Source organism: Macaca nemestrina, chromosome 2 (genome assembly GCF_043159975.1).
Source record: "Macaca nemestrina isolate mMacNem1 chromosome 2, mMacNem.hap1, whole genome shotgun sequence".
Taxonomy (NCBI): domain Eukaryota; kingdom Metazoa; phylum Chordata; class Mammalia; order Primates; family Cercopithecidae; genus Macaca; species Macaca nemestrina.
In genome coordinates, this window is record NC_092126.1 from 164,668,766 (window position 1) to 164,693,340 (window position 24,575).

A 24,575-nucleotide genomic window follows, 5' to 3' on the forward strand; every position below is an offset into this window, starting at 1 on the left:
CCCAGTGGCATGGGTTCACAAATGGGGTCTTCTGATCCGTGGGTTGCACGGTTTCCCCAGCTAGGTAGCATGCTCACTCACTACCTCCCTTGGCTGGGGAGAGGTGGTTCCCCTTCCCCATGTGTGGCTCTCAGGTGGGCTGCAGCACCACACTGCTCTCCCTTCTTTCCATGGGTCATGCCAGCCTTCTACTCAGTTTTGATGAGAGAATCTGGATACTTTGGTTGCCAGTGAAGGATTCACACATCTATTATGATTTTTTTTTGATGGGAGCTGTAAAGTCCTCTGAGCTGGCCGCACCATGGTCAGGCCATCATGACATTCCCCTGCCCTTGTGATAATGTACTTTGTGATAGTCCCATCCTTGTGAATGTACTTTGTAACATTCCTCCCTGCCTTGTGACAATACACCCTCCCTGCTCTTGTGAATGTACTTTGTTAACATTCCTTCCTGCCCTTGTGAATATACTTTGTAAAATCCATCCCCTGCCCGCAAAAAATTGCTCCTGATTCCACTGCCTATCCCAAACCTATAAGAACCAATGATAATCCCACCACCCTTTGCAGACCCCTTTCTCGGACTCAGCTCACTTGCACCCAAGTGAATAAACAGCCTTGTTGCTTACACTAAGCCTGCTCAGTTGGTCTCTTATATGGACGCGTGTAACAGGAGCCTCCAAATGCAGCTGCTTCTAGTTGGTCATCTTGGCACTGCCAGCTCCTTCAGATGATTTTTTTATTGCTCATTAACATTCTTTTATTTCTGACTGAAGTGGTACCTCCTTTAGAATTTTTTGTAGAACCAGGTTTGGTATTGATGAAGTCCTTCAGCTTTTGTTTGTCGGGGAAAGTCTTTACTTTTCCTTCATGTTTGAAAGATATTTTTGCCAGATATACTATTCTAGGGTAAAAGGTTTTTTTCCTTTGGCATTTTAAATTTGTGTCACTTTCTCCAGGCTTGTAAGATTTCCACTGAAAAGTCTGCTGCCGGATGTATTGGAGCTCCATTGTATGTTATTTGTTTCTTTTCTCTTGCTGTTTTTAGGATCCTTTATCCTTGAACTTTGGGAGTTTGATTACTATTTAGTACCTCCTTGAGGTAGACTTGTTTGCTTGGTGTTTTATAATCTTCTTGTACTCAGATATTGATATCTTTCTCTAGGTTTAGGAACTTCTCTGTTATTATCCCTTTGAGTGAACTTTCTACACCTATCTCTTTCTCTAGCTCCTCTTTAAGACCAATAACTTACCCGTTTGAAACTATTTTCTAGATCCTGTAGATGTGCTTCATTATTTTTTATTCTTTTTTCTTTCATCTCTTCTGACTGTATATTTTCAAATAGTCTGTGTTCAAGCTTACTAATTCTTTCTTCTGCTTAATTTATTCTGCCCATGACCATGTTGGTCAGGCTGGTCTCGAACTCTAAGGTCAGGAGTTTGAGACCAGCCTGACCAACATGGTGAAACCCCATCTCTACTGAAAATATGAAAATTAGCCAGGCGGGTGGCAGGCACCTGTAATCCCAGCTACTTGGGAGGCTGAGGCATGAAAATCGCTTGAACCCGGGAGGTGGAGGTTGCAGTGAGCTGAGATCGCGTCATTGCACTCCAGACTGGATGATGAGAAACTCTATCTCAAAAAACAAACAAACAAACAAAAAGACTGATGTGTTTCTTAATATTTCAGTTTCATTTTTCAGCTCAAGAATTTATGCTTATTTTAATTATTTCAATCTCTTTGTTAAATTTATGTGATAGAATTCTGAATTCCTTCTCTATCTCTGTGATAGAATTCTGAATTCTTTCAAAGAAATCTTGAATTTCTTTGAGTTTCCTCAACACAGTTATTTTGAATTCTGTCTGAATAGTTACATATCTCTGTTTCTCCAGGATTGGTCCCTGGTGCCTTATTTAGCTTGTTTGCTGAGGTCATGTTTTCCTGGATGGTGCTGACGCTTGTAGATGTTCATTGGCGTCTGGGCAGAAGGCTTAGGTATTTATTGCAGTCTTCACAGTCTGGGCTTATTTGTACCCATCCTTTTTCAAAAAGTTTTCCCTGTAATCAAAAGGACTTGGGTATTGTGACCTAAGCCATATCTACATTAGGGGGCACCTTGAGCTCAGTAACATTGTGATTCTTATAGACTCATAGCGGTGCTACATTGGCAGTCTTGGATAACATCCAGATGGATTCTCTGGATTACCAGAGAATCTTGTTCCCTTCTCTTACTTTCTCCAAAACAAACAGTCTCTCTCTCTCTCTCTCTGTGCTGAATTTCCTGGAGCTGGGAGTGGGATGACAGAAGCACCTCTGTGGCCACCACCACTAGGACTGCTGCAGCGGGTCATACTTGAAGCCAACACAGCACTGGATCTTGCCCAAGGCTTGCTGTAATCACTCCCTCGCTACTGCTTATGTTCGCTCAAGGCCCTAGGGCTGTACAATCAGCAGGTGGCAAGTGGCAAGGCTAGTCAAGCTTCAGTTCTTGTCCTCAGGTCAATGAGTTACTTCATGTGCCAGGTGGGTCCAAAGATGTTGTCCAGGAACCAGGGACTGGAGTAAAAAACCTTAGACATCTACTTGGTGTTCTCTTGTATTGCTGTTGAGCTGGCACTCAAACAACAAGACATAGTCCTTCCCATTCTTCCCTCCTCTTTACCCAGGCAAAGGAACCTGACCCTGTGGCCACTACCACCACAGGCCCAGGGAGAGTACTGCCAGGCATCCACCAATGTTCACTTAAGGTGCATGGGCTCTTAAGGAAGCTTGTGGTGAATGGCCCAGGCTGGGACTCACTCTTTTAACACTTTGAAGATCTTATCCCACTGTCTTCTGGCCTCCATGGTTTCTTATAAGAAGTCAGCTATTGATCTTGTTGAGGATCCCTTGTACATGGTAAGTTGTTTTTCTCTTGCCACTTTCAGGTTTCTCTCTTTGTGTCTGACTTTGTTCCATTTGACTAGCATATGTCTAGGTGGGAATCTCTGAGTTTATTCTACTTGGAGTTCATTGAGCTTTTTGGATTTATAGACTCATTTATCTTTATCAATTCAGAGGTTTTAGTCACAAATTTTCTTTCAGTTCCATTCTCTTTTTCCTCTTTTTCTTGGATCTTTATTATGCATATGCGGTTTACTTGGTGGTTTCTTGTTTATCACTGAGGCTCTACTCCCCTTCTTTTCATTCTCTTTTCTTTCTTCTCCTCAGACTGAATGATTTCAGTTGACCTATCTTTAAATTTGGTAATTCTTCTGCCTGCTCAAATCAGCTATTAAAACACTATAATAAATTTTTCATTTTAGTTATTGTACTTCTCAGCTGCAGAATTTTCATTTGGCTCCTGTTAGTAATTTTTATCTCATTATTCCTATCCTTTATTTGTTGAAACACTCTCCTGGCTTCCTTTAGCTCTTTACTCATGGTTCCTTTACCTCTTTGGACACACTAATAGTAGCTAATTTAACGTCTTTTTCTACTAAATCCAAAATGGTCCCCTCATGGATATTTTCTATTAGTTGCTTTTTTCAATGTACATGTGGTAGTAGTTTCCTGTTTTTTTGTCATTATTGCCATTTTGGCTGTGGTTTTTCTTGTTGTTGCTTATTTGTTTCTGTTTGATTTTTCTGTATTAATTCTATAGGTTATGATAATACAGGAGTTATTAAGATATTAGTTTTAGGCAATTAGAAAGGGTAAAAGAGTTCTCAGTAGAATTTTCATTTAATAAAAAGCAGCCCCAAACCATTTCTTCTCTAACAGGAATCAGCCTGAAGAGTAAGTCATAGATATGTAAATTGGGAGCTTTTATATGTAAATTCTGTCAGCTGTACCTGGAAGCCAGGTACATTCAACATGGCGTCTCCTGCCCTCTTTTCCTTGTCACCATTTGTGCTGGTGTCTTGGCAACCTCCAGGTAAAACCACAGGTACAGATATCATGGTGACTCACCAGGTAGAAGCCACATTTGCATAATAAAAGGTTAGGGTGGGAGGCCAGTCTTTTCACAGGCTATGTAAATGGCACACCTGGTCAAACTGATCCCCTGATCCCTATGTAAATCTATTACCACCTCCTTAAGCCTCTGCACAAAATTGATTGCATTCCACTGCAAACCAGAGACCTTTTCTTGGGACACTTGCTTTCTCAGCATGAGGAAACCTTTTTTCTCTGTCTTCTTTTTTGTCTATTAAACCTTCCACTCCTAAACCCACTCCTCATGTTTGTCTGTGTTATGAATTCTTTCTCAGCCAAGACAAAGAACCAGGGTATATACCCCAGACAAAGAAGCCATTTTACTAATTCTTTGCTGTGTTGTAGTGTATAGCCACAATTCTTTGCTGCTTTTATTTTTTTAAGTTAGTGCTTTTGTTTTTAAGTCCTGGCTTTCTAGGGATCACTCTTGGATTAGTATAATTTAGTGGCTAACTGATAGTTGGTTAGATTTTCTTAAATGTTTTGACAGTAGTCTTTCATATATTGCCAAAGGGTTCTGTGTGAGATATCATGCCACTAGCCTTCAGACACTTTAAGACTGCTTTATTCCCTGCTTGGACAGAACCTCAGGTCAGTCAGAGATGAATGACTATTGCCATCTTTGCCAGGTCTTTCCTTGGCATGTGCACAATCTTTTAGATTTTATGAATATGTTGGAACTTTTTAAAATTCCCTATGGTAATCTAGTTCTCAAGAATTTTCTTTTAAATTCTAAGCCAGGCTCCTCTTTGCCCAACTAACATGATAGCCTTAGGCAGTTGTAATGTTGCCAGCAGTTTGCTATTGTTTTGATAATTGCCTGAGGATAACACCCCTCCCCTACCTGCTGAGCTGAGTTCTGAGGAGAACCAGAGTGAGGTAGTCACCATAGTCTGAGAATTGAGATTTTTCTGGGAGATGCATGTTCAGACAAAACATTGACTATGTTCTGGGGATGGCTCTTTTAATGGATTCCAAAAGCAGTCAGAGATGCTGGCTTTTGGCCTCTGCCAGTAAGCTGGAGAGGGAGGAGTCATGGGAATAGACCCAAGTTTAAAATATCACAGACAACCCTGATATTTTTGGTTGTGTCCCCACCCAAATCTCATCTTGAATTCCCATGTGTTGTGGGAGGGACCTGGTAGGAGGTAATTGAATCATGGGGGCAGGTCTTTCCTGTGCTGTTTTTGTGATAGTGAATAAGTCTCAGGAGATTTGATGATTTTAAAAAGAGGTGTTTTCCTGCACAAGCTCTCTTTAACTGCTGCCATCGATGTAAGACGTGACTAGCTACTCCTTCCGTTCCTCCATGATTGTGAAGCTTCCCTGGCCATGTGGAAGTTTAAGTCCATTAAACTCTTTTTCTTGTGTAAATTACCCAGTCTCAGGTATGTGTTTATCAGCAGCATGAAAATGGACTAATACAGTAAATTGGTACCAGGAATGAGGTACTGCTGAAAAGATACCCAAAAATGTGAAAGCGATTTTGGAACTGGGTAACAGGCAGAGGTTGGAAGAGTTTAGAGGGCTCAGAAGAAGACAGGAAAATGTGATAAAGTTTGGAATCTTTTAGAGACTTGTTGAATGGCTTTGACCAAAATGCTGATAATGATATGGACAATGAAATCCAGGCTGAGGTGGTGTCAGCTGGAGATGAGGAACTTGTTGGGAACTGGAGCAAAGGTGATTCTTGCTATGTTTTAGCAGAGACTGGTGGCATTTTGCCCCTCTCCTAGAGATTTTTGGAACTTTAAACTTGGGAGAGATGATTTAGGAGTATCTGGCAGAAGAAGTTTCTAAGCAGCAAAGCAGTCAAGAGATGACTTGGGTGCTGTCAAAGTCATTCAATTTTAAAAGAGAAACAGGGCATAAAAGTTTGGAAAATTTGCAGCCTGACAATGTGATAGAAAAGAAAATCCCATTTTCTGAGCAGAAATTCAAACTGGCAGCAGAAATTTGCATAAGTAATGAGGAGCTGAATGTTAATCATTAAGACAATGGGAGAAGTGTCTTCAGGGCATGTCAGAGACCTTTGTGGCAGTCACTCCCATCACAGGCTCAGAGGCCTAGGAGGAAAAAATGGTTTTGTGGGCTGAGCCCAAGGTTCCTGTGCTGTGTGCAGCCTAGGGACTTGGTGCCTTGCATCCCAGCCACTCCAGCTGTGGCTGAAAGGGACCAAAGTAGAGCTCAGGCCGTGGCTTCAGAGGGTGCAAGCCCCAAGCCTTGGCAACTTCCTTGTGGTGTTGAGCCTGTGAGTGTGCAGAAGTCAAGAATTAGGGTTTGGGAATCTCCACCTAGATTTCAGAGGATGTATGGAAATGCCTGGAAGTCCAGGAAGCAGTTTGCTGCAGGGATGGGGCCCTCATGGAGAACCTCTGCTAGGGCAATGCAGAAGGGAAATGTGGGATCAGACCTCCATACAGAGTCCCTACTATGGCACTGCCTAGTGGAGCTGTGAGAAGAAGGCCACCGTCCTCCAGACCCCAGAATGGTAGATCCACCAACAGTTTGCACTGTGCACCTGGAAAAGCTGCAGACATTCAATGCCAGCCTGTGAAAGCAACCGGGAAGGAGGTTATACCCTGGAAAGCCACAAGGGCAGAGCTGTCCAAGACCACGGGAACCCCCCTCTTGCATCAGCATGACCCAGATGTGAGACATGGAGTCATAGGAGATCATTTTGGAGCTTTAAGATTTGACTGCCCTGCTGGATTTTGGACTTGCATAGGGTCTATAGCCCCTTTGTTTTGGCCAATTTCTCCCATTTGGGATGGCAATGTTTAACCAATTCCTGTACCCTCATTGTATCTAGGAAGTAACTAACTTACCTTTTTGCAGGCTCATAGGTGGAAGGGACTTACCTTATCTCAGATGAAACTTTGGACTGTGGACTTTGGGTTAATGCTGAAATGAGTTAAGACTTTGGGGGACTGTTGGGAAGGCATGATTGGTTTTGAGATGTCTGGACATGTGATTTTGGAGGTGCCAGGGGCAGAATTATATACATGTTGTGGGAGGGACCTGGTAGGAGATAATTGAATCATGGGGGCAGGTCTTTCCTGTGCTGTTCTTGTGATAGGGAATAAGTCTCAGGAGATCTGATGATTTTAAAAAGAGGTGTTTCCCTGCACACGCTGTCTTTGCCTGCTGCCATCCATGTAAGACGTGAGTTGCTCTTCCTTGCCTTCATTCATTATTGTGAGGCATCCCCAGCCATGTGGAACTGTAAGTCCATTAAACCGCTTTTCCTGTATAAATTACCTAGTTTTGGAGTATGTCTTTATCAGCATGATGAAAACAGGCTAATACAACCCCCTCCCCCATCTTACCAAGATTCAGTAGTTTTTTTTTTTTTTTTTTTGATAACTTCCAGTTTATTTTTTGACCTCCATGTGTAATCACCTGAGGGATTCTTCCTGCCCATTGCATAAAGAGAGACCATGAAATTGTAGCAGAGAGTTTAATAGACATGAGGCTAGACATGTTATGTGGGAGATGAAGTTTGTACTCAAATCATCTCATTCAAAGCCCATATGTTAGGGGTTTTTCAAGGGCAATTTGGGAAAAGGGGTTGGGGTGGCCAAGTACCAGGTGCTTGCCACTGATTGGTTGGGGCAGAGATGAAATCATTGGGGTTGAAGCTTTCCTCCTGCAGGCCAAATAACTTCTGGGTGGGGCTACAGGAGTGGGGTTGTTGGTCCAGGTAGAGCCATCAGGTCCAGGTGGAGACATGGATGTCAGATATGCAAAAAATTCTGGAAAGATCTCAAAAGGTCAATCTACCATAGTGGTGTTATTTGCAGGAGTAATTGATGAATTTGCATATCTTATAACCTGTGGAATAATGTCTGCACCTTATCAGGACTCAGGCTCCTCTCCTCCCTTCAGCCTGATGGCCTCCTATTAGCTTTACAAAAGCAGTTGAGTTTTGGGCAATGTGTATTATCATTGAAACTATAGCCTAAATGTCTTCCAAAGTTAGCATGGCCCAATATCCCAGGCATAATTAAGGAAACGCAAGATGGGGGTTAGCTTAGCTTTGTTTACTGTAATAATTTTTTCACTGATATAACTCCTGCAAAGGTGATTTTACATGTAGTGAGGAATTGGCTCATGTGATTATGAAGGTTGAATAATATCATGATCTGCTGTTTGCAAGTTGGAGACCCAGGACATCCAGTGGTATAATTCTAGTCTGAGTTCAAAGGCCTGAGAACCAGGAGAGCCAGTGGTATAAATCCCAGTCCAAGAGCAAAAGACCAATATTTCATCTCAAGCAGGCAGGCGGGGAAAAAAAGGGCAAATTCCTTCATCTTCTGCTTTTTTGTTCTGTTCAGGACCTCAATGGATTGCATGATGCCCACCTGTATTGGGAAGGATAATTTACATTACTGAGCCCACCAATTCAAATGCTAATCTCATTTAGAAACACCCTTCCAGACACACCCAGAAATAATGTTTTATCTAAGCAGTCTGTTGTGCAATTAAGTTGACACACAAAATTTACCATTACAGTTGTTTGGCTCATATTTTTGTTTAGAGGTAGAGTAAATTCACCAAGCTCCTCATTTTGCCATTTCAGAAGTAGGACCTTAATTATATAATCTTAAGACTTAAAATGTTTTCTGAAGGCTTTTGTGATAGCAAATAAAGTTTTGCACCACTTTTATAAATTTTCACGGGAATCAGCAGACACCAAATGGCAAACCACTGATTTTCTTATCACCTCATTTTAGAAGGTTATATAGATTGTACATTTATTAGTTAAGATTTCTCTACTTTTGGACATATAGGATTATATCAAATTAAAAAGCTTCACAGAAAAGGAAACAATCAACAAAGTGAAGAGACAACCCACAGAATGAGAGAAAATATTTGCAACTATTCACCTAACAAGAGATTAGTAACCAGATTATATAAGGGACCCAAACAACTCTATAGGAAAAAATCTGATAATGCAGTTAAAAATGGGCAAAAGATCTGAATAGACATTTCTCAAAAGGAGACATACAAATGGCAAACAGGTATATGAAAAGGTGCTCAACATAATTAATCAGCAGATAAATGCAAATCAAAACTACAATGAGATATCATCTCACCTCAGTTAAAATGGCTTTTATCCAAAAGACAGGCAATTAACAAATGCTGCCAAGGATTTGAAGAAAAGGGAACCCTTGTACATTGTTGGTGGGACTGTAAATTAGTACAACCACTATGGAGAAAGGTCTGGAAGTTCCTCAAAAAACTAAAAATAGACCTACCTTATGATCCAGTAATCGCACTGCTAGGTATATACCCCAAAGCAAGGAAATCCAGTGTATCAAAGAGATAGTGGCACTTTCAAGTTTATTGCAGCACTATTTACAGTAACCAATATTTGGAAGCAACCTGAGTGATATGGTTTGGATTTGTGTCCTCACCCAAATCTCATATCCAACTGTAATCCCCAGTATTCAAGGAGGGGCCTGGTGGAGATGACTGAATCATGGGGATAGGCTTCCCCCTTACTGTTCTTGTGACAGTGAGGGAGATCTGGTTGTTTTAAAGTGTGTAGCATCTCCCCCTTTACGCTCTTCCTCCTCTTCCAGCCATGTAGGATATGTCTGCTTCCCCCTTTGCCTTCCGTCATGATTGTAAGTTTCCTGAGGCCTCCCCAACCATATTTCCTGTACAGCCTATGGAACTGTGAGACAATTAAACCTCTTTATAAATTACCCAGTGTTAGGTAGTTCTTGATAGCAATGCGAGAATGAACTACTACAGAAAATTGGTACCTAAGAGTGGGGCATTGCTGTAAAGATATCTGAAAATGTGGAAGCAACTTTGAAACTGGGTAACAGGCAAAAGTTAGAACATTTGGGAGGGCTCAGAAAAAGACGGGAAGATGAGGGAAAGTTTGGAACTTCCTAGAGACTTGGTAAACTATTGTAACCAAACTGCTGATAGTGATAAGGACAAGGAAGTCCAGGCTGAGGTGGTCTCAGAAGGGAATGAGGAACTTATTGGGAACTGTAGCAAAGATCACTTTTGTTATGTGTCATCAAACAGGTTGGAGGCATTGTGCCCTTGCTCTAGAGATCTGCGGAATTTTGAACTTGAGAGTGATGATTTAGGGCATCTGACAGAAGAAATTTCTAAGTGACAAAATGTTCAAGAGTAACCTGACTACTTCTAGCAGCCTATGCTTATATTTGTGAGCAAAGAAATGATGTGGAATTGGAACTTGTATTTAAAAGGGAAGCAGAGTATAAAAGTTTGGAAAATTTGCAGCTTGGTCATGTGGCAAAAAGGAAAAACCCATTTTCTGGGGAGGAATTCAAGCTGGCTGCAGAAATTTGCATAAGTAAGGAGGAGCCAAATGTCAGTAGCCAAGACAATGGGGAAAATGCCTTGAAGGAATTTCAGATACCTTTGCAGCAGCCCCTCCCATCACAGGCCTGCAGGCATAGGTTTCATGGGCCATGGGCTGGGCCCAGGACCCTGCTGCCCTGCACAACACTGGGACACTGCTCCTTACATCCTAGCTGCTCTAGCTCCAGCTGTAGCTAAAAGGGTCCCAGATATGACTCAGGTCACTGTTCCAGCTCCAGCTGTAGCTAAAAGGGCCCCAGATATGTCTCAGGTCACTGCTTCAAAGGATGCAAGCTGTAAACCTTGGTGGTTTCCACATGGTATTAAGCCTGTAGGTGTGCAGAAGGTAGGAATTGAGGCTTGGGAACCTCTGCTTAGACTTCAGAGGATGTATGGAAATGCCTGTATATCCAGGCAGAAGTCTGCTGCAGGGGCAGAGCCCTCATGGAGAACCTCTACTAGGGCAGTGCAGAGGGGAAATGTGGGGTTCAAGACCCCACACAGAGTCCCCACTGGGGCACTGCCAGTGGAGCTGTGAGAAGAGGGTCACCATCCTCCACACCCCAGAATGGTAGATCCATTGACAGCTTGCACCATGTGCCTGGAAAAGCCACAGGCACTCAACCCCAGCCTCTGAAAGCAGCCATGGGGGCTGTACCTTGCAGAACCACAGGGGCGGAGCTGCCTGAGGCCTTGGGAGCCTACCCCTTGCATCAATGTGGCCTGGATGTGAGACATGGAGTCAAAAGAGGTTATTCTGAAGCCTTGAAGCTTTAAGATTTAATGACTGTCATCCTGGGTTTTGGACTTGCATGGGGCCTGTATGCCTTTGTTTGGCCAATCGCTTCCTTTTGGAACAGGAGTATTTTTCCAATGCCTATATCCTCATTGTATCTTGTAAATAACTAACTGGTTTTGAGTTAGGGACTTGCTTTGTCTCAGATGAGACTTTGGAGTGTGGGCTTCTGAGTTAATGCAGGAATGAGTTAAGATTTTGGGGGACTGTTGTGAAGGCATAATTATATTTTGAAATGGGGAAAAAAAAATGAGATTTGGGAGGGGCCAGGGGTAGAATGATATGGTTTGTATTTCTGTCCCCACCCAAACCTCATGTCAAATTGTAATTCCCAGTGTTGGAGGAGGTGCCTGGTGGGATGTAATTGGATAATGGAGGCAGACTTCCCTCTTGTTGTTCTCAGTAGTGAGATCTGAGAGCTCTCATGAGATATGGTTGTTTAAATGTGTGTAGCACCTCCCCATTTGCTCTCTTCCTCCTTCTCTAGCCATGTAGGACATGTCTGCTTCCTCTTTGCTTTCTGTCATGATTGTAAGTTTCCTGAGGTCTCCTCAGTCATGCTTTCTGTACATCCTACAGAACTGTGAGCCAAATGAACTTCTTTTCTTCATAAATTACCCAGACTCAGGTAGTTCTTTATAGCAATGTGAGAATGGACTAATACACTGAATGTTCATGAACAGATGAATGGATAAAGAAAATGTGGGACGTATATACAATGGAGTACTGTTCAGCCATAAAAAAGAATGAGATCCTGTTATTTTTGACAACATGGATGGAACTGTAGGTCATTATGTCAGGTGAAGTAAACCAGGCACAGGAAAGCAAATTTCTAACTTATTTGTGAGAGCTAGAAATGAAAACAATTGAACTCATGGAGGTAGAGGGTAGAAAAATGGTTACCAGAGACTGGGAAGGGTAGTGGGAAATTTTGGGAGAAATGGGGATGGTTAATGGGTACAAAAAATAGTTAGAAAGAATAAGACCTACTATTTGATAGCATAACTGGGTGACCATAGTCAATAATAATTTAATTGTATCCTCAAAAACAACTAAAATGGTAAAAATGGATTGTTTGAAACACAAAGGATAAATGCTTGAGGTGATGGATATCCCATCTACCATGATGTGATTATTGTACATTGTATGCCTGTATCAAAACATCTCATATATCCTGTAAATAAATCAAGAGGATACAGGGAATTATGGCAGACATACCTCTTAACATGGATCCTTCGATGTATGATCCCTTTGCTCTATATATGTTTTGCATTCAATATGTTTGTAATATGACAAATAAATATGAGCCAACTTTTTGCCTCCTTGTAGAAAGAGATCCAGAAAGCTTGTTGGTTGGGGTTCAAGGGAAGTATAAACAAGAAAAGAAGCATAATTTAATTTTTGGAGTAGGAAAGGGCAAAAAGGGACCTCAACTAAAGTGAGAGATAATTTAGACCTATTTTGTGGTGGTAGGCCAAAGGAATCTAGGCTAAGAAAGACCTGGATATGGGCATTGGGAACGCTCATCCAGACTGAGGAAAGAAACCAGTAAATGCCATCTTGCAAGCTGAAGGACTTCATGTATGGTATGTGTGGTTTCCTAATCTGAAAGAGCTTGTAACTTTTTAAAGTCCTCACTATTTATGTCAGAGGAGCTTTTTAAATTACTAAAGAAAATTGGATAAGTGTGTTATTGTTCTGATAACTTGTTGTAATTGATGCAAGTGACCTACTACAAGGAGTAATATAGGAGATAAAAAAGGTCAAGGTCTCTGGATGGTGGCAGCCATGATGGAAAAGTAGTATCCATTCTATTACCCTGATCCATCTTGATACAACTGTGGGTAACCCCATACAGATCTAGTTTGGGGTAGCTTTAGTTAATCCATTCTCCTATTAAAGTTTCCGTGTGATTAATTGGTCTGAGGAAATGGTTTCCATCCTAATATTTTATTATGGCTCCAAATCCTGTACCCAAGAAGGTTTTCCTAAAAGAAACTAAAAATTTTTAAAAAATGAAATTCATATAATGTTTTCATAACATAAAGTTTCTCTTCCCCTGTTCTCACCTTCCTCAGGCAAGAAGAATAAATGTCTGTGGTGAAACTTTTGCTCTGGTGGAACTGCTTTTCTAGAACTAGTGAGTGACTTGACATTGGAAAAGTTTTATTACTATTAGTAGTGATTATCTCTTATGGCCTGGCTGAGTGAAAGGCTTTTTGTGACACTGACCTCTATTTACATTCTCCTACTACTAAAAAAACCTTCCATTTCTAAATCCTGAGAAAAATCATTTTTTCTTTCAAAAAGCATTTATTGAGCCCTTGCTATGTGTCAGGCACTGTGGATTCAATAGGAAATAAGACAGAATTCTTAACCTCGAGAATCCATATGCTGGAGGGTGACTCTGATAAGAAAATAAGCAATGCAATTATAACGAACTGTGTTAAGAGCTTTGATGGGAAAAGTATAAACAGCTATTGGTGCCTGTAGAAGAAGCACATAACCCAAAGCTGAAGGGTAAGGAGAAGTGACGTAAATATAGTAAAATGTATAGTCAGTTTGTTGTTATAAGGCCTTTGGAGTACTGGAGTTCAGTCGCAGCTACAACATTTACTAGTTGTGTTTCCTTATACAAGTTTCATAATCTTTTAAAGGTTCAGTTTTCTTGTATTTAAAATAGGGGCAATAATAGCACTCACCTCATTGGCTAGCTGTGAAAATAAATGAGTTAATACATAGAAATTGCTTAGCACAGTGCTTTTGTAAATAATAAAAAATGGAAGCTCATTATTACTATGCTGAGAGCTGAAGGGTTATTAAGATTTAAGAAGTGAATGGGAGTGATCAGTGTCAGGAGAAGCATATTCCAGGCAAAGAGAAGAGCATATTACATGCTTGGAGGCAGAACAGATTACGGGGAGTTTGAATAACGAAAAGAAATTCAATATGCTGTAATATTGAGTGTGAAGGGACTGGGTAATAATAGATGAGGCAGGAGAGGTAGACAGGGGACATACAGAGATGTTTAGCTTTTATTCCAAGAATATGCAGAGTCATCAAATGGTTTCTTGCAGGGTATTGACACAATTGGACTTGCACTTTAGATCATGCTAGTTATAATTGGGAAAAATGGATTGAGGAAGAGATTGGAAATTGGGCGACTAAGATGACCTTATTATAGAAATTTCTATTTAAAAAATGGCCAAGTAAAGACGGTACTGTCCTCCTATTCTCTCAGAAATCAACCCAAGGTAAGAAGAACAAAAAACAGAAATGTAAACTTCATCTTTTAAAAAAAACTAGATGAAACCTATAAACCTTAGCCACAATATATGAAGGGGCATTACCAAGAGCAGTTAGGTGCTGCTCGCATCTGTATACCTCAAGCAAAACTGGGGAAATACCCAACAATTTTATGTGGAATTATGGGAAGATGGTAGTGGAAGCCTCCCTAACCCACTCAAGTCAATACTAGTAAGAAGCAGGATTGGTAGGAATGAGGGAAAAATCACACTAATAGGCCATATCTGAGTTTTACATTTTATTTTATTAGCAGTACAGGGTGGAGGAAAGAGACTCTGCATTGGGTACAAGCCTATGGCAACTGATCTTTGATGACTTTGGAGAAGTAAAAAGAAAAAAGAAACTTTTATGCATAACCTTGTGTCATAAGAAACATCACTGTCAACTGGGAAGAATTTCTGCTAATCCAGAAATTTTTGGCTTAGCAGAAAGGAGGGTCTTAGCTCCTTCCTCTTATAAACCTCCTGCCAATAGTGATCATAAGAAAAACTCATCACATTCAAACTTGAGTAGTAATCGAAGAGGAATTAACACAGGATTTATATAAGTATTTAAAAAAAAAAAAAGAAGGAAAGGAACGGTAGACACCAAAACAAGCAGAGAAAGAAAAACTCTCATCAGAATAAAAGTTGTCATAGATCACATAAAAATTTTGGGCCAGGCGTGATGGCTCACGCCTGTAATCCCGGTGCTTTGGGAGGCCAAGGTGGGCAGATCACAAGGTCAGGAAATCGAGACCATCCTGGATAACATGGTGAAAACCCATCTCTACTAAAAAATTAGCCGGGCATGGTGGCGGGCACCTGTAGACCTAGCTACTCAGGAGGCTGAGGCAGGAGAATGGCGTGAACCCGGGAGGCAGAGCTTGCAGTGAGCTGAGATTGCGCCACTGCACTCCAGCCTGGGTGACAGAGAGAGACTCCGTCTCAAAACAAACAAACAAACAAACAAACAAACAAACAACAACAAAAAAACATTTGGCCAGGTATGATTTAAAATATAAAACAAAACAACAAACATTAATTACGCACTCCTTCTGTAAATATGGACTCAGAACAAAGAACTCCGAGGGCTCACAGAAGACGTACTAAGACCACAGAGGGACTTGACAAATGAGCTCAGGGAAGAAATGGAGAATTAAAAGACTATTTTAGAAATAAAGGTCTTATTGGAAGAAGCCCGAAGAAAACTAGATATAACTTAAAACACTTTGGAGATGCGGAAGATGGAATAAAGAAAAGCAAGAAAAATGAAGCAGAATCCACAAAATATTTAGAAGTATTAGGGACAAAAATAATTGATAGGAAAGTTAAGGAGGTCCAATATATAACAATGAGTATAGATTCAAAGGACTAGATGCAATATTTAGATATATAATTAAAAAATATTTTCTAGAAACAAAAAATGTCTTGGATATATGTATGGAAATGGTATTCTGTAGCCCAGGAAAACTTGACATGGAATTGTTAACATTTATGTTATGTTCAAACAAAATTACTGTTTCTCAAAGATTAAGACTCTTTTATGCAACTAGGCAAAACAGCCTAATTTCATGTAAGAAAGTAATTCAGACTGGCTCAGACTTCTCCACAGCAGTAATCAATGCTAGGAAACAATGGAATAATGTTTAAAATTCCTTAAGGAGAGAAAGTGTGGATTCCAGAAATGCATTTCCAGATGAGTTATCTTTTTAGTGAAAAGATAGCAGACATCTTTGAATATGCAAAAACCCAGAGAATATAATTCCATGAATTTTTATAGCAGATGGAAAACCTCAACAACCACAGATAAATGAAGAAATTATGGCAAAAAGAGTGGCAGTGATGTACCGGTATGATTAAATGTAGAATTAAGGTGAAAATAAACATGGAGGTTACAGTTAGAAAGGAATCTGTTTTATAAACTCTGAGAAAGTGGAAATAATAGAACAAACAAAAGATGGAAAGGGGAAGAAAAAGTAGGAGGTAGTGTAAGCACTTTTTATAATTAGAAGCTAAAATTAATTAAAATATAGATGAAGTAATTGAAAGTAAATATATTTAAAACTTTAAAGACAAGTACTAAGGCAAATCTTATAATTCACTAACGTTAGGTACTGGAGTAAGAAGAAAGTGAAAATGAAATGGAAATAGACTAATTTATTTAATCATTGTTGATACTGTGGTGTCAATAGATACCATCCAGTGAAATAGAGAATTAAATACGTTATACACTTAGAGTTAGCCCACAGATATATTTGCAAATGTGAGAAATAAGGTATATGAAAAAATGTTTATGGCAACATCATTTGTAGAAGCCAAGGACTGCGAATCAGGGAAATGCCCATTAATTGGAACCAGTGAAATAAATGATGGTATATCCATTCAGTAATGCTCAGGGGAGGGAGGGATACATTTTATTGTATGCCTTTTGGTAATTTAACAATTTTTGTGACATGTATGTATATGCTTTACTTTTTTTTTTTTTTTTTTGAGATGGAGTTTTGCTCCTGTTGCCCAGGCTGGAGTGCAATGGCGTGATCACGGCTCACTGCAGCCTCTGCCTCCCAGGTTCAAGTGATTCTCCTGCCTCAGCCTCCTTAGTAGCTGGGACTACAGGCATGTGCCACCAGTCTTCGCTAATTTTGTATTTTTAGTAGACACAGGGTTTCTCCATGTTGGTCAGGCTGGTCTTGAACTCCCAACCTCAGGTGATCTGCCTGCCTTGGCCTCCCAAAGTGCTGGATTACAGGTCTAAGCCACTGCACCCAGCCTGCTTTACTGTTAAATATAACTTTTTTTAGTTTTAAAAGTAAATTTGTAAAAAGAGGCTATTTAAATCATTTGTGTTAGAAATGATGATAGCCCATGTTAGACAAATGGCAGTGGCATGGATTGGAAGTATTATCAGTCAGATTTGGTGTTAGAATGATGAGTAGTGAGGAAGAGAAAGGAGTCAAAGACATCTATGTTTCTTCTAGTTTGGGTAACTGGATAGATAGATGGAGGTGGCATTCCACAAGATGGACTCTACTGTTTCCCATGGATCTGTCCTCAGGATTCATTCTTCATTTCCCTCTATAGAATTCTGTTATCTCATCCCATTCAATGACTTTTGATTTTATATATTTGTGAACAGTTTCCGTATCTTTCATAAACTCTAGATTACCTGGTTGTCAGATGCCCCCTGGATGTAACTTATAGCACTTATCCTTAACTAATCACAAGACCCAACCTCATAAACTTTAGATCTAAAATGAACCTTAGAAATGCCTCATGGTCCGGCCCTTTTATTTTACCTATGAAAAGTCTAAGACACAGAGGCATTATGTGACTTTTGGATTTTTCTTATAAATTTAAATAAGTTGGAGTATGAAGTTACAGATTTTTGATCTCCCTACTCCTTATTTAAATAGTAAACTAAAGCATTTCTAAGCAGTGAATACTAGAACAATTTTGTCCTTTAACCACCTGTGACACATAGGCAACATATGGGAATTAATGACAAATTGTCATCATCTCTGTGATCTCTGCCACACTGGCTTCAGAATCTCTCTAGCTGCCTAGACTCAAAGCCTCAGAGACTTCTTCATTCTCTTATTCTAAGGATCTTCTCTTATCCAACACTCCACATCAACCCACTGTTGAGTGACTTTGGTTCTTTTTCTGAAACATCTTATATCCGTGTCTTTTTCTCTATCACCATTATTACAGCTGTGGTTTACATTTTCATCTCTGGATGATACCAGTGGCCTTCAAACTGGTCTTGATTTTAGGCTTTCTCTTTTTCAGTTTGTCTTTGAAACTGCAGTAGTTTTTCCTTATCCATACTTTTGCTTTCTGAAGTTTCAGTTACCCACAATTGCAGTCCAAAAATATCAAATGGAAAATTCCAGAAATAAACAATTTATATTTTAAGTTGCATGAAGCTCTGAGTAGCAGAACGAAATTTCATGTCATCCCGCTCTGTCTTACCCGGGATATGAATCATTCCTTTGTCCAGCGTATCCTCACTGTACACTCTGCCTGCCCATTAGTTTCTTAGTAGTTGTCTCAGTTATCAGATTGAGAAAATACAGTGTACATTGGGTTCAATACTACCCAGAGTTTCAGGCATCTACTGCTGGTCTTGGAATGTATCACTGGTGGATAAGAAGGGACTAATACACAGCAAAATGTTTCTTTCTAAAGCCATGGATTTTACTGTGACCTCTTGTAAAATGTTCAATAACTTTTCAAAGCAGGTAGATCAAAGTCCAGATTTCTTGATGGCATTCAAGGCCCTCCATGATTTCTAAATAGCCCTTGTTTCTTATTTGATTTCTGAATACACTTGCCACTGCAGCCATACCTGACTCGTCATCTTTCCCAAAATTCAAGCTGTGCTTTTCTACTAATGTGCAGTAGTTTACCTTTTTCCATCTATGTGAAGTAACTTTTATTTTATTTTTTTGTTGATGATTTAAGTATCCTTAAAGAGCTCATTCATCTGCCATCTACTTTGGGAAGCATTTCTAGAGCAAACTTTCTTTCCCTGTACTCCCATGTCTCTGAATTTGTACCACCAATGGAATTATGTTCTCACAGTTTGCTTTCCATTCTACTTAGTGGTATTGTGTCCATGTACCTTCCTTCATGAAGAGATAATGTATTTTTCGTTTTGGTATACTACACTAACCTTCCCTTTCCCAGTTTTTGCACATTCTCAGTGCTCAGAAAATTTTCTGGATTGAATTGAGAACTCTTTGTGACTCCTCTGCAGAACTTCAGTAATCTGAAATTGGATTAAAATCTGAGGTTAATCTGAAATTGGATTAAAATCTGAGGTAAAATCTGAGGTTAGACACCAGAGGGATTATCCACAAACATTTAAGTAATAGTGGAACAAAAGTACCCTTGAAATGTGTTATACTTCTAAATGTCATTCTGAACCTGTGACCCTTTTTCCCCCAATTTTCATATCCTATTTATTTTGCAATTTGTTACAATTGGGGCATATTTTAAAAAGTGAAACATTATACTTAATATGACTGATTTCCCAAAGGGACTAGATTATGAATGCAAAGAATTTGTTACCTGAGATAGTAATGCAAGTTTTGAAGCTTTTTTTTGGAAAACATATAAGATAGAGTAGAAAAGTTGTTTTGATTTTTAAAAAATATATGCCAGCCAATTGAGGACATCACCTTTGTGTGCTTTACATTTTCTCCCACTAGAGGGCAGCAAAGATTCATAATTGAATCAGGCAATAGCTAAAAATGCTTTGGGATTACTTTTGATACACAGTTTCCAATGCTAAATTGCACAAAATGCCTTTTCCATTAATTTAAAAAACATGTTTTATTGACTTTCTGGCCAAGTGGAAACTAATCCCTAGTAAAGGCTTTTAAGTTTAGTAAAGCAAATTGTGCTATATGGCAGAACAATTTTCTTAACTTAGTTTTTGTCTTCATTCCTTATTTCTTTTATTCATGCAGCAAACACGTGTTAATCTCTATTGTGCTAGGCACTGTGCTGTTCTTGAGGGTACAAAACTGAATAAGACATAGTCCCTGCTTCAGAGAACACTGTTTCATGAAAAAAAAAATTGTTTTAGTGTTTCTATACTAAATACAATGGAGTATGCAAATATGTTATAAGACATAGTAATACATAGCATGTGTTGAATGCTTATAATATGTTAGGCACTGTTCTAAGTGTTTTGCTTCCACTATATCACTTACTATTCACATTCTAAGAAGTAAGAATTAGTATTCCCATTTTATAGGTGGGAAACAGAGGCACAGAAAAGGTTAAGTAATCTGCCACACATCACACGACATAAATGATGGAGTCAGCATTTGAACTAAGGTGGTTTTAATACACCTGCATACTTCATCACTGTACTGTACTGTTTCCCACATAAGCTTTGTTCTCCAAAAGAAAACCAAATTGACTGGGTGTGGTGGCTCACACCTTTAATTCCGGCACTTTGGGAGGCTGAGGTGTGAGGATTGCCTGAGCCCAGGACTTGGAGGCCAGCCTGAGCAACATGGCGAGACCCTGTCTCTCTGAAAAAAAAAAAAAAATTAGGTGAATGTGGTGGCACGTGTCTGTGGTCCTAGCTGCTTGGGAGGCTGAGGTGGGAGGATTGCTTGAACCTGGGAGATTGAGTCTGCAGTAAGCTGTGTTTGCACCACTGCACTCCAGCCTGGGTGGCAGAGCAAGACCTTTCCTCAAAAAAACCAATCACATATGGAGAAATGAGACTTCTTGGAAAAATAAACAGCATCATATGAAGTAAGTGCTTTCTCTTGAGGTTTGTAATGGAGTCTCAATAAAGGTACTCTCCTTTTCCACCTGGATTATTGAACGGTTTGAGGAATAAAACAAAAGAGTTGGGTGATGGGGTCAAAATATCACACTCTGATAGAGGCCAAACTGGAGGATTTGTTAGCCAAATGATATCAAGTCCCCAAGTTAGCAGGCGCTCTCTACCTCTCCACCCCAGGAAGGCTAGGTGTGGGGTGAGCCTCACCCCCGACCTGTGCTTGCTGGGGTAGATTCCCTGGAGGAGTAGTGACGTGTGTGCTCTCCATAAGCAGTTTGCTCCCCAGAGGAAAAATGGGAGGTTCTGAGCCAAGCATGCCCAATTTACCAATAAGATAAACCATTTCGTCTCCTGTGAGCAGAGATGCCGTAATTATAGTTACTGAGCTCCTCCAGGGAAGGAAACATCCGAAGTAGTGGAGATGATGCATTCCTCCCTAATATTTCCCAACTTCTGACAGCGATTTCCTTTTTTTGAGAATGGTATTATGGTAGACAAAATAGGGGCTCCCAGAGATGTCTGCATTCTGGTCCTGGAGCTTGTAAATGTCCTGTTACATGGCAAAAGGAAATTAAGGTTGTAGATGAAATTAAGTTCACTAACCATCTGACTTTAAAATAGGAGATTATCCTTGATTATCTAGGTGGATCCAGTGTAATAAATCTTAAAAGTAGAAGAGAAATGTGAAAGAATAATAGAGGTGGCAGCACAAAATAGCACAACTTCACAACGCAGAGGCACATGTGATGATGGCATTAGTAATCTGCAAGAAGATTCAAAGGAGTTGAAAGAGTCTCAGACAGGATGAAGTAGTGTAGTTCAGTTGCTTTTCTCCATTTGAAGATTCCTTGGTATTTCTGGACTGTATTATCATTAATATAGCTTACATTTCATTTTAAGAATTTACAGCCATATATATGGTATATGGCTGGATATGTGTGTATAGATACACATGTATATATGTATATATGTGTGTGCATGTATATATATGTAGTTATATACGTGTGTGTATATATGTGTGTATGTGTGTGTGTGTGTGTATATATATATTCTACTTGAAGTCAGAGCCATGTTTCCCACTTCCATGTGTATGTCCAAAAGCCTGGGCCATAAGGGGTAGACCAGTTAATAAAGCCTTGAGGGTGAGTATTCCCACCAGTAGGTACTCTCCCATCAAGAAGAGTGCTTGAAAGCCAAGTCACCGTAACCATGATAGAGTTTATTCAATACATTCATTGTTTTCGTAGAGTTTCTACTAAGTACTAAACACTGTGCTAGGTAGTTGCTGGAGTTAACTATAAATAAATAAATAAAACAGTTTTCATCCTTAAGGAGTTCTAAGTATACTTGAAAGACATGCAAGTGGATAGTTAGAGCACGATATAAGATAAGTAAAAAATAAAGAAGTTTATAAGACACAATCTTCCATGGGCCCTGAGTATCCCTGTATACTCCTTCTGGGTATACCAAGAATGAAAGTTTCTGATTTATCTCTACCTAAGCCATTCGCAGCGTTGGGTTTACAGCATGCAACCTTGAGGGTTAAGGTAATTTCTTCCCCCAAAGAATAGGCTTGCTTACTGTAAAAGTGCTGAATCTCCAACTTTAGTGTTTCTCTCCTGTAAGGCAACCTACTGCATGTGTAGGCCACGGTCCCTAACTCAATGTTGTTTTTTTCTGTGAGACTTGGAGGATGCGAGGAACTGGCATGAACATGAAGCTTTGGCTACTACTTTTGCTATAAGTAATGAAATCCTTTGTCCCTATCTAGGAATCTCATGTCTTCTGCCAAGATCCATGAACAGTAATAGGTTAATTTGTTAGCTTGTAAGTAGGGTAGAATCCTAGACCCTTCACAATCCCTGACTGTACTCTACCTTGGGAAAGTAAACGATATTTCAGCTGAGACTTGAAGAATGAATGTGGATTTTTAGGCTGACGATAAGGTCACCTCTACCATGTCAGATAACAGAGTCAGGCAAGGCCACCATGTGAATATTTTAGCTCTCTTGTTATTTCTGACCCTTGTATATCTACTTGGTTCATTGTTCAGTTCTTGGAAATATTGTGTATATTCTCTTTGTGCCAGATTTTTTATAGTCCATAGTTATTAGTGTGAAGGAGAAGGTATTAACAAAGACTATACATTCTCAGATATGAGCATGAACCATCCAAAGTGTGTATGTATCAGATTCAGCTTCTTATTGTCATTTTTCAAATACCAATTTTGTTTGAGTTTTTACTTTGATACTTTTCTTTAGCTCATTTTTCAATGTGAAATTAGTTTTCCTGAACTTTTGGAATAGGGTGGGTTTTAGGAAACTTTTTCATAATATTACAGAACTCCTTCCTTTATCTGGTGTTAAAAATATAGAGACTTGTCCAGGCTCGGTGGCTCACACCTGTAATCCCAGCACTTTGGGAGGCCGAGGCAGCCGGATCATCTGAGGTCAGGTGTTTGAGACCAGCCTGGCCAACATGGTGAAACCCCATCTCTACTAAAAATACAAAAATTAGCTGGGTGTGGTGGCAGGAGCCTGTAATCCCAGCTACTTGGCAGGCTGAGGCAGGAGAATTGCTTGAACCTGGGAGGTGAAGGTTGCAGTGAACCGAGACTGCGCCATTGTACTCCAGCCTGGGCAACAAGAGTGAAACTCCATCTAAAAAAAAAAAGAAATAGAGTTGCTCCCTGGGATTTTCTGGCTTTGTTCACCTACCCTACTTTGGCATGGATATTCTCGTTCCTTTTTTCCTAATCTGTTCAATTTTGATTGCACTCACAGCAGATTCTCTCTTTGTTCCACCCTTCTCTAGCACTCCTAGTTCTTTTTCAGCATCTCCTTCCTGGAAGACATGAACTGATAAAAGGATTCTGTTGTTATATCTGTCAGAAGGTGCCTAATTACTTCTTCATCTTTCCTACCAAACAAATGCTAATACCATCCAGGTGTTCTGGCTGTCAGTGGTTCACCACTACCCATTTGTATGTTGTGGTTTATAGGAGTACCTTGTTGTTCAATTAGTAAATAAATATTACTCATTTTTTGGTGGTTGTTGTTGTTGTTGTTGTTTTTTTACTTCGCTATGTAGTTTTTCTTTACATTTTGTGTGGGGACTTGAAAAAATGGAGAAGCTGTATTTCCACTCCTTCACATATCAAAATTTTTATCAACTATAACTATTAATATCATTAGTTTGGCCAGTATATTCCTGCTACATGTTATACCTCATGAGGTAATTTACCAAGATACTGCACCTTTATGAAAATGTCTCTTATAATCTGTTAAGATCCTATTTTCTGATTGAATCTAGGCTATCTTCTGATCTTAATTGGATTTCTCCCTTAGAAGTGCTCATGTTGATTAGCTGAGATGTATAAATACTCTTGGATATTCTATTTCTCATGATAAATTATTCATATATTCAATTCAGGTTAAGCCTTCTTTTGGGCCTACTATTTGTGCCACACAGTATGAGTTGGGTACGAGAATCAGAGAGTTGAATAAACCATAGTCCCTACACTGAGAAAGCTCAAAGGCAAGTGGTTTGCTGGCATTAGGGACCTGTCTTTACCTCTGATGATGTCAGACCCCTGACAGAAAAGGAACCTAGGCTTTTTGACTGTCAAAGCTTTATGAAAATATCTAGTGAACTTTCTGGAAGTTCACTAGAGGGAAGTAAACTGCTGCTGAGCCCCAAATTAATGTGGAGGACAATACTTTGCTTTCAGTATTGATATTGAAGATGCCTGGTGGTTACTAAGGATTTGTCATCCTAAAATGTGGTTGGGTACGGGCATTTACTGACATAAATTTTTCCTAAGAAGTGTTTTCAACCAGAGTAAGTTTAATAGTCTGGTTT

The 24,575-nt window shown here is 39.8% G+C and overlaps 1 protein-coding gene across 3 annotated transcripts in view; it reads left to right on the top strand.

Moving 5' to 3' along the window:
- Nucleotides 1-24,575, top strand: part of LOC105470347 (immunoglobulin superfamily member 11) — a 268,851-nt gene that overhangs the window by 74,613 nt on the left and 169,663 nt on the right. Inside the window, exon 2 of one of the 3 annotated variants that reach the window (XM_011722216.3) lies at nt 13,199-13,260. The exons of the other annotated variants lie outside the window; for them this stretch is intronic. Within the exon in view, the coding sequence (XP_011720518.1) occupies nt 13,212-13,260 (49 nt within the window). The 5' untranslated portion in view covers nt 13,199-13,211. The remainder of the gene's footprint in view (nt 1-13,198; nt 13,261-24,575) is intronic. 3 annotated transcript variants of the gene reach the window in all.